This window comes from Orycteropus afer, unplaced genomic scaffold, assembly GCF_000298275.1.
Source record: "Orycteropus afer afer isolate SDZICR_OR568_19922 unplaced genomic scaffold, OryAfe1.0 scaffold00778, whole genome shotgun sequence".
Lineage (NCBI taxonomy): Eukaryota > Metazoa > Chordata > Mammalia > Tubulidentata > Orycteropodidae > Orycteropus > Orycteropus afer.
Window position 1 is genome coordinate 525908 of NW_006922365.1, and position 11306 is coordinate 537213.

The 11306-nt window shown below is 39.1% G+C and overlaps 1 protein-coding gene across 1 annotated transcript in view; it reads left to right on the forward strand.

Annotated features, from left to right (window-relative positions):
* Nucleotides 1–9472: 9472 nt before the first annotated feature.
* The window catches only part of ELOVL7 (ELOVL fatty acid elongase 7), a 47661-nt gene continuing 45827 nt past the window's right edge, over nt 9473–11306 (forward strand). The window contains exon 1 of the mRNA XM_007957694.2: nt 9473–9536. Within this exon, the coding sequence (XP_007955885.1) occupies nt 9473–9536 (64 nt within the window). The remainder of the gene's footprint in view (nt 9537–11306) is intronic.

Sequence of the window (11306 nt, forward strand, 5' to 3'; positions counted from 1 at the left end):
ACTGTGATTTCTTGGAGGCTTTGTACTTGGGTGAGGGCTGAAGAGGGAGAAATGGCCTAGTGAACTAGTAGAACAAGTGAAAGAAAAGAAGAAGAGCTTGTACAGAAAATAAGAATAAATACTTTGAGGTGCAACCCCATCTTTCACTCTGGCTGATTCATTTAAACAACATTATTTGGGCCATTTAACTATGAGAATAAGGGCTTGGAGTCTGTTATATCTGTCAGTGGTTAGTGAAGGGAAGGTTGACTTTTAGCATGGTCTAAGACACTCATAACAACATTTAAAAAGCAACAGGGAAGAATGATGTATAATGTATGACATTATATATGAAATGAAAGTAGCTGTAAGGTAGTCTCTAGATTCATTCCAAAAACTGTCATTTAGCCATAATGGATTATGAGTCTATCTATGTACTTTCTAATCACATTGGCACAACTTGTCTGTATAAATGATAATGGTTCACTTTGAATGTTCATTTTTTATCAGATTTTATGCTGTGAACTTTACAAATGTATATAATTTCATAAGGTCCTCAAAACAACTCTTTGAGCAAGCTGATTTTGTCTCCATGTTGTTGTTGTTGTTCTTATATGCCATCAAGTTGGCCCTGACTCATAGCAACCCCTCCTTGGGTTTCCGAGGTGCTATCACTACAGAAGTAGACTGCCCAACCTTCCTTCCGAGGAGTGGCTGGTGGGTTTCAACCGCCAGCCTTCTGGTTAGCAGTCAAGTACCTTAGGCACTCTGCTACCAGAGCACCCTTTGTCTCCATAGGTTGTGGAATTCCTGTGTTACAGATGAGGAAACTGAGCTTTCATTTCACTCAGGGTCACTTAGCTTCTAAGTGGTAGGATTCAAACCAAGGTCTTTGTGAACCTCAAGTTCTTTCTTTTAATCCCTTATTTATTTTCATATGGAAATGGTCCATAGAAAAATAAGGATTCAGGCTGAATTCTGGCAAGGCTCTGGCATCACCACAGCCAATCTTCATCTGAACTCAGTTTGAGGACACAAGATGTGTCAAATAGGAGTCCATGCCAAGATGGATAGGTCCTCTGGAGGGACAGACCCTTGAAGAATTAAGATGGAATCCTTGTTTTGTGTGTATGTGCATTTATATATGAGTGTATAAGTAGGAAGGAGGATGCCCCAGTAAAAATGGCTGATTCCATTCTCTCTCTCCCCCCTCTTTTTTTTTATTGTGATTTGGGTGAAGATTTACAGAACAAATTAACTTTCCATGCAGCAGTTCACATATACTTTGTCTCATGTCATTGACCACAATTTACCACAATGCAACAGCTCCGCTCCCACTTCCTCCCCATAGTTATCTCTTCCCAGTGTCCATACCTCCATACACTCCTGCCCCTGCATAAGCAGCCCTTCTTTCTCCCATGATTGTTCTCTCCAAGGAGTGTATCTACTTGAGGTAAATGTTTAACTCATATGTCCGTATTTTGTTTGGCTGAAAACCACAGGTGTGTGTTCAATTTCAGACCTGAAGGGAAGCTAGGGGCCATAGTCTCAGTGGTTCCACCATGCTCTATTGGACCAGCAAAGCTGGTCCCCACATTTTTTTTTTCTCCAAATGATTTTGAGTTTTGTTCCACATTGTTCTCCCTCTCTATCAAGGATCTCCTACATAGATCCCCTTCCAAGTGGATGACAGTGGTAGCTGGGCACCATCTAGTTCTTCTGGTCTCATAGTTACATAGGTTGCAGATTGGATGGTGTACCAGTCGTTAGGACTAATTGATTCCATGAATTTTGGTTTTCTTTGTTCTTCTTTGCTCTGGACAAGGAGAGACCCATCATTGCATCTAGATGGCAGCTTGCTATCTTTTAAGATTCCAGTTGCTACTCGCCAAAATAGGAGGTGGAACAAAGTTTTGTATACTATATTACGCCAATTGAGCTTGATGTCCCCTGCGACTATGGTCCCAAGCCCCCAGCTTCAAGTACTTGGTCCCTCTGGGTAGCTGGCTGTGACCAAGCAGTGACTACAACCTTGCCCCTTGTCAGCTCTACAATACACCTGGGAATTCTGATCATTCACATAAACTTATAGGACCATTATCTGCCAACCCTATATATGTTTTTGGATACACTCCCCATCTCATAGACATACCTAATCATTTAGCCTGTCCACCCATCTATCCATTCATATATCCATGTTTGCCTTCACTGACAACGCGTACTGTATGTACAAAAGGGTTCATATTTGTTGTCTGTACCTCCCATGTACCTCTCTATGTCTTTCTCATCCTCAATGCTGCCATATTGGTCACTCACATTTGGTACATTGCCCTTCTCTTCACCCAAATCAATACTTAGCTCTATCTATCTAACAGCCTTCCCTCCCTCCCCTCCCACCCCTGGTAACCAACAAAGAAAATTTCCTTCTATACATAAACCTTTCCTTAACTTTTACAATAACAGACTAATACAATATTTGTCCTTTTGTGATTGACTTATTTCACTCAGCATGTCCTCCAAGTTCATCCACGTTATGCGGTGTTTTGCAGACTCTGCATTATTCTTTAGCATTGCATAGTATTCCATTATGTGTATGTACCACAGTTTGGTTAACCATTCCTCAGTTGATGGACACCTAGATTGTTTCCATCTTTTGGCTATTGTAAATAGTGCTGCAGTGAACAATGTTTTGTATACTATGTTACGCCAATTGAGCTTGATGTGTGCATATATGGGTGTGCATATATCTGTTCTTGTCATGGCTCTCAATTCTTAAGGGTATATATCTAGTAATGAGGGAGCTCTGGTAGCATAGTGCCTAAGGCACTTGACTGCTAACCAGAAGGTTGGCAGTTCAAACCCATCAGCCACTCCTCAGAAGGAAGGTTGGGCAATCCTACTTCCGTAGTGATACTGCCTTGGAAACCCAAGGAGGGGTCGCTATGAGTCGGGGCCGACTCGACGGCATATGACAACAACAACAACATCTAGTAATGAGATGGCTGGGTCAAATGGTATTTCTAATTCCAACTTTTGAAGGAATTGCCATACTGCTTTCCACAATGGTTGTACCATTTTACAGTCCCACCAGCAGTGTATGAGAGTCCCAATGTCTCCACAACTTCGCCAGCATTTGTTATTTTTTGTCTTGTTGAACTTTGCTACTAGTGCTGGAGCAAGATGGTACCTCATTGTTGTTTTGATTTGCATCTCTCTAATAGCTAATGATCATGAGCATTTCTTCATATGTTTGTTGGCCACTTGAATATCCTCCATGGTGAAGTGTCTATTCATGTCTTCTGCCCATTTTTTAATTGGATTGTTTGTCTTTTTGTTATTGAGGTGTTGGAGTTTTCTATAAATTCTAGAGATAAGTCCCTTGTCAGATATGTTGTTACCAAATATTTTTTCCCAATCTGTAGTTTCTCTTTTGACTCTTTTGGAGCAGTCTTTGGAAGCACATAAAAATTTAATTTTTAGAAGGTCCCATTCTCTCTCCCTTTATAAAAATATTTCAGTTATTAATTTTTAGATAGGTAATATATTCATGTGAGTCAAAAACCGAATAGTATAAAGTCTCCTTTTCCTTCAGCCCAGTTTGTACCCTATTCTCTTTTCTGTAGGTATCATTTCAGAGTTTCTTTAATGCAATATATACATGGATACAAATTTATATTCTTAATCCTTTTGTCATTTTCTGTAAAAAAAAAAGGGAGTCTCTTAAATTCTGTACCTTCCTTTGCTTTTTTCACATGATGATTTATCATAGACATCTTTCTGTGTCAGTACATGGAGAGCTTCCTCATTCTTATTTATAATGGTATATTTCATGGTATGGATTTATTATCATTTCTTAACCCCCTGTTAATAGACATTTGGGTTGTTTCCATCTTTTGCTATTACTAACCGATGCAGTGAATATATGTGTGGTGCATTGAATTGCTTGGTATGTGTTTTCTAGGCATCGTCTTTGTAACTCCCACCCATGGTGGAACCATGCAAATAAGATGTGTAGAACTCTGATGTTGGGATTGAATAGTTTTATCACTCTGCCAGGCTTAACATGAGCTTTCTTAGAGGCAGAAAGGGAAATCTCACTGCCACTAAGAGAGAAGAGCTAGAGTTGAAGAGGTGCATGTCCTTGGACCTGAGATCCTGGCATCAGACCTCTTTGGCAGAGATGCCCTGGCTGAAAGACAATGGCAGTGGAACCAAGAGACATGAGGCAGAGTGGCGATCTTGCTGGCTCACAGAGTGAGAAAGCTGAGTGCCCGTGGGCAGGAGGCTCGCTGGTGGAGTGGGGTGCACCTAGGTGTACCTATCAGTGGAGCTAAAAGAGCTTTGTAAGGCTTGCCCAAGCAGAGCAGAGGCCAAGCCTAGAGACCAAGGGCCAGAGAGGACCTGAGGGCATGGAGAGGAAAAATTGACCTAATCAAAGAACTGTGTCCTGAGCACATTCTTGAAACTGAGCAGTAGCCTGTTACTTCCCTAATAAACCCCCCTTATCATGAGTACTGTTTCTGAGTTCTATGTGGTCATTGCAATGAATTATCAAACACAGCAGATAAGTAGTGAGTGCCATGGGAGGGAAGACTGGTGTCAGAGTTAGTAAAAAGTTTGGAAGGTGGCAGTATGCCTGGCCTCATGGGAATATGCATTGGGCTATTGATGGTGATTCTGTCTCCCTCTTGTGAAGTTAGAAGATGTCAGAAGATGCCGCCTCACTACACTTTTAGCAATATGTCACTCAGCATGTGTGCAACTATGTTTATAAGATAAGCTCCCAGAAGTGGGATAGCTGGGTTGGAAAATATGCATTTATAATTTTGACTGACATTGCCAAATTGCCTTACGTAAGGGTTATACTAATTTGCCCTCCCATCAGCAACAAATGAAGAGCGATTTTTTTTTCCACCCTACTTCTTCTAATAGGCTTAGCGTACTTTTGGATTTTGGCCCATCTGATTGATGAAGCCTGTTTGAACTTTGACCCATCTGATAGATAAAAAAAGTAAATTGCAGATTTCTTCCACAGATAAAGTTAAACTATTCATGTGTTTAAGAGATATTTAGTTTTATGGGGTTTTTTGGGGGGAGGAGGGGTGAATTTTGTCCATTTAACTCTTAGATTCTAGGTCTTTTTCTTATCAATTTGCAGGAAGTCTTTATATATTATGTAGAGTAGCTCTTTATCCCACCACTTGTCTGTCAGTTTGTCATACTCTAGTGGCTTATGTGGGAGCTCTGGTAGCATAGTGGCTAAGACACTTGCCTGCTAACCAGACGGCTGGCGGTTCAAACCCACCAGCCACTCCTCGGAAGGAAGGTTGGGCAATCCTACTTCCATAGTGATACTGCCTTGGAAACCCAAGGAGGGGTCGCTTTGAGTCGGGTTTGACTTGACGGCACATAACAACAACAACAAGTGGCTTATGTGTTGCTGTAATGTAGATGCTGTGCCAGTAATATTTCAAGTGATGCATGGTGAACAGGTTTCAGCGGAGCTTCCAGACCAAGACAGACTAGGAAGAAGGACTCAGAAATCTGCTTGTAAGAAAATTGGCCCATGTAAACCTTATGAATGGCAGTGGAACATTGTCTAATATAGAACCCCTCAGGCTGGAAGGCATTCAAAATACAACTGGGGAAGTACTTCCTCCTCAAAGTCAAGTTGACCTTAATGATGTAGATGGAGTGAAGCTTTCAAAACCTTCATTTACTGATATTGACATGACTAAAAATGAGAAGAAACAGCTGTAAAAATCAATTAATAATCAGAATGTGGAATGTATGAAATATGAATCTAGGAGAACTGGAAGTTTTCAAACATGAAATGGAACCAAAAGATAAGAACATACTTGGTATTTCACAAGCTGAGTGAACTGAAGAAAAAATTGAAGCTGCTAGTTGTACTATTGATGGATTCTGTGGGCAAAATAGTGAACAATAAAGGAAGCATCAAAAGAAGATAGAAGGAATATACACAGAGTCACTGTACCAAAAAGAATTACTCGACATTCACCCATTTCAGGAAGTAGCATATGATCAAGAGGTGATGGTATTGAAGGAAGAAGTCCAAGCTGCACTGAAGGGATTATTGAAAAACAAGGCTTTAGGAATTCACAAAATACTAATTGAGATGTTTCAGCAAATAAGTGTAATGCTAGAAGAACTCACTTGTCTATGCCAAGAAATTTGGAAGACACTCACCTGGCCAACTATTTGTACCTATTCCAAAGAAAGCGTATTCAACAGAATGCAGAAATTATCGAACATTGTCATTAATATTACACTCAAGTAAAATTTTGCTAAAGATAATCCAGAACCAGTTGCAGCAGTATATTGATTGATAGAAATCCAAGCCAGATTCAGAAGAGGGTGTGAAATGTGGGATGTCATTGCTGATGTCAGATGGATCTTGGCTGAAAGCAGAGAATACAAGAAAGATATTTACCTGTGTTTTGTTGACTATGGAAAGGCATTCAATTGTGTGGATCATAACAAATTATGGATAACATTGCAAAGAATGGAAATTCTAGAGCACTTAATTGTGCTCATGAGGAGCCTGTACATAGTCTAAGAGGCAGTTGTTTGAACAGAACAAGGGGATACTGTGTGTTTTAAAAACAGGAAAGGTGAACTTCAGGAATATATCCTTTCACCATACTTATTAAATCTGTATGCTGAGCAATAATCTGAGAAACTGGACTGAAGAACATGGCATCAGCATTGGAGGAAGACTCGTTAACAACCTGTGATATGGAGAGGACACAACCTTGCTTGTCCAAAGTGTGGAAGACTTGAAGCACTTACTGATGAAAATCAAAGACTACAGCCTTCAGTATGGCTCACACCTCAATATAAAGAAAACAAAAATCCTTATAACTGCACCAATAAGCAAATCATGATAAACACAGAAAACACTGAAGTTGGCAAGGATTTTATTTTACTTGGACCCACAATCAACAGCCTTCTGGTTAGCAGTCAAATGCCTTAGGCACTACGCCACCAGAGCTCCCTCCTTGGGAGCAGCAGTCAAGAAATCAAAGGACACACTGCATTGGGCAAATCTGCTGCAATAGTCTTCATTAGTGTTAAAATCAAAGATGTCACTTTGAGGACTAAGGTGTGCCTGAACCAGTCGTCTTATATGTTATTGTTAATATGGGTAATTTATAAAGAAGCCGAAGTAGAATTAATGTACTTGAATTATGGTGTTGACAGAAATATTGAATACACCATGGACTTCCAGCACAAACAAAGCTCTCTTAGAAGAAAGAAGTACAGCCAGAATCATCCTTACAAGGAAGAATGTGAGACATCCTGGAGAAAGACTTCATACTTGTTAAAGTAGAGGGTAAGTGAAGAAAAGGAAGGCCCTTAATGAGCCCATGACTGCAACAGTAGGCTCAATGATGTGAGCATGGCGCAGGACCAGGGAGCATTTTATTCTGTATAGTCCCTAGGGTCTCTGAGTTGTAACAGATTGAAGAGCACCTAACAACAAGAGTAGCCCTGTCTGTAATATGAAAGGCAAATAGTTCTTCCTGGTCTTCATATATTTATATTTTTTCCTTACCTTTTTCCCCCTTGACTGTAAAATAGTTATATTTTTTAGGCTTCTCCTTTATATCTTTTGTATTTTAATTTATATTACACCTTTCTCCCTCAAAGTTTATACAAATATTCTCCCATGCTTCTGTTCTGCTTTGTTCTCATCTAGCCCTTTCACAGTTCTCTGTTTCTTAAATCTTTTGGAAATTATCTTGGTGTATTCAGCTTTTTTCTTTTTTTTTTTCCCCTAGATTGCTATCACATTGTACCACATTATTTATTGAATAAGTGCTGCTGAGTCAGTACGCACTAATTTGAAATGCCACTTTTATCATGTTGTTGTTGTTGTTATGTACCATCGAGTCAGACCGACTCATAGTGACCCCTCCTTGGGTTTCCGAGGCAGTATCACTATGGAAGTAGATTGCCCAACCTTCCTTCTGAGGAGTGGCTGGTGGGTTTGAACCACCAGCCTTCTGGTTAGCAATCAAGGGCCTTAAGCACCATGCTACCAGAGCTCCTTTTTATCATGTAGCATATGTCTTTGTACCAGATTTACCATTGATTATAACACACAGCATTATTTCAGTGTCCCTCTAAGAAAAAAAAAATGTACTGTCAGTTAAACTTTGACACACCATCAATTTGCAAGGTGTTTCCTGATATCACAGAAAAACTTAGAATTTCTGAAATACGGTTCTAAATTCCCATGTGCATTTGGTATGTTTCTGGACTTTCTGTTCTGTTCTTTCCACTGGTTTGTCTCTTCATGTGCTAGTGCCATACTCTTTTAATTGCTGAAGACGTATAATATATTTGAATATACAGTAGACCCTTCATTGCTCTTCTTTCTAAGAGTTTTCCTAACTAATCTTGTTTGTCTGTCCAGATAAACTAATCAGAGCCCTGATATCTAAAACTCAGCCACAGGTAGGTTCTTCCTCCTTGGCTTTTGTAGATCTTCTTTCCTTCTCTCTTTCTGCCTCTATTCTACTTAAATTGTAAAATCTTGCACATGGAAAACTTTATTAGACCTGCAGGTCAGCTCTAAGACTGGGATCACAGTAACCTCTTTGAAAGTTTGTGCATCTTCCTGACTTTCTTTCTTCTCCTGGGTGTTATACTTTATGGTGGTGTTGTTATTGTTGTTAGGTGCCATCACATTGACTCTGACTCATGGTGACCCCATGTACAACAGAATGAAACACTGCCCAATCGTGTGCCATCCTCACAATTCTTGCTATACTTGAGCCCATTGTTGCAGCCACTGTGTTGGTCTGGTCCATCTTGCTGAGGTCTTCCCTTTTTTCGCTGACCCTCACTTTACCAAGCATGATGTCCTTCTCCAGGGACTGGTCTTTCTGATCACATGACCAAAGTTGGTGAGGTGAAGTCTGCCCATTCTCTTTTCCAAGGAGTATTCTGGTTGTACTTCTTCCAGGCTAGATTTGTTCATTCCTTCTGGCAGTCCATGATTTTTCAGTATTCCTCACCAACATCATAATTCAAAGGCATCAATTCTTCTTCGATCTTCTTTATTCATTATCCATCTTATGGTAGGTACAGTCTATTCTTGGCCTGTGTTATAATCATAAAAGAAAGATGTGAGCTCCAGTGAAAGTTCTTACTTACAAGGCAGTTATTCCTTTTATATCTACTATATAAAATTTCAGCATTTTTGTTGAAAGTAGAGTCCCTAGAATGATGGAAAAACTGAAATATTTGCAGCTGATCATTACTGTGGTTCACTAATGCATTTTCCTTCAGTAAAATTTGTTGTTTTGCCAGTTGTTCCTATTAAATTTTTAGCATTTTTAATATTGTATTACTAGATACTTGGCTTTATTTACATTTATAGATCATAAAAGCATTTCTTTTCTTTTCCTTTTTTTATCTGTTCTACTGAAGAACTCATAAGAGCCAGTAAATCCTGTGGAAAATGGCCTTCAGTGATCTTACATCAAGAACTGTGCGTCTCTATGATAACTGGATCAAAGATGCTGGTGAGTAAGCAAATTTCCCAATTGCACCTCATCCTTTTTAATGTCAGATTCCCATATTGAATAGGATTTCATTGAAATAGAAGCAAAGACTTTGTGACTTAACACCCCCTCATAAACACCCCAAATGTTGATTTTTATGACTAGCTAAAGAGGAGGAAGTGTAAAGGATTTCATGGCAGATAGCTACAAAGATAGAGCCACGCAGATGTTCATTACAATGTTTATGATAGTGAAAATAGCCTAAATATCCAGGGATACAAATAGGTTAATAGATGATGGTGCATTCTAATTTAATTATCATTGAAAATGATTTTGGAGGGAAGGTGCTCTTGGGTTTGCTTCTGCCCTAATAATAGTCCTAAGGGAAAGAACAGTTATTGTAAACACTGGCTCTTTTCAGCACCCCCACCGCCCAGGGGATGTAGCAGAAAGGGCAGGGATTGGTTACTTGGGGAAGGAAAATCCCTCTGTGATTCTGAAACGCCTACCTTCTCTCTTTACCTGTTTTTTTTTTTTTTTTTAAATCAATGTTATAGAAGAACATTTAATGACATAGCAAGAAGTTTGAACTATGTTAAAGGAGAGCAGATTATAAAACACCATATATAAAGTCATCTTTTGTAGGAGTTAGCAGTTATCTTTTTATGGAAGTATTATTGGTAATTTTTATGTAATTACCTTTATCTTTTATGTTTTTTAATCATAACAAGTGTGTTGCTTTTGTAACTATAAAAATTAATTTAAAAAATACTAAAAAAAGGTCAAATTTTAAAAAATAGACATGGAATCAGATCATTTTAGAGCTGAAATGGACCTTAGATATCATCAAAGTTAACCCTTCATTTTAGGATTGAAGAAACTGAGCCCTAGAGATATGACTTTCCTATGATCATGGCTAGTTGATGGCAGAAAAGACTAGAACATATGCTTTCTGAATATGATTAGTACTCTGTATTTAAACTTTGAATTAGTTTGCACATAGCACCAGCACCACTTTAGGTAGGTTCTTGTCTGTCAACCAAATATCACATATCTACCAAATTCAGGGGGGAGAAAAATGCCACTTCTTGGCACCTATCACAATTGTAATTATATTCCATTATAATCAGTAATTCCTTTACTGATTTCAGCAAAAGTACACCTTTTGATGGTTGATATCTATCTCTGTAGTCTGCTAAAGACCAGTTTTATTTTACTGAAAAGGTCCCAACAGTTTTGCCCCCGAAAAGTATCTGTGATCTTTTTCTCACCAGTTGCTTTTGAGTCGATTCTGACTCATGGTGATCCTCTGTTGAATTGAGTTGTGTTCCATAATGTTTTTGGTGGCAGATTTTTCAGAAGTAAATTGCCATGCCTTTCTTCTGAGGTCCCTCTGGGTGGACTCGAGGCTCCAACCTTTCGGTTAACAGCCTGGTGCATTGACATTTGTACCACCCAGGGAATCCCAGGATCTTTTTTCCTCTTTATTTTTAGGACCATCTTTTAGTATCCTATAAATAGAGAAGCTTCACTCTGGTAGGGGAATGAAGAGTAACCATGTCCATATATTCTTTTTCTTTTTTTCTTATTTATTTAACATATGTAATGATGCAGAGAACATATAGGTGTCTTTAGAGATCATCCTTCTCTGAAGGTTTACTGTAGTTTGTTCTCATATATTCAGTATGTAACTTACATACTTAAGAGCTCTGGTAGTGTAGTGCCTAAGGTACTTGACTGCTAACCAGAAGGCTGGCGGTTCAAACCCACCAGCCACTCCTCGGAAGGAAG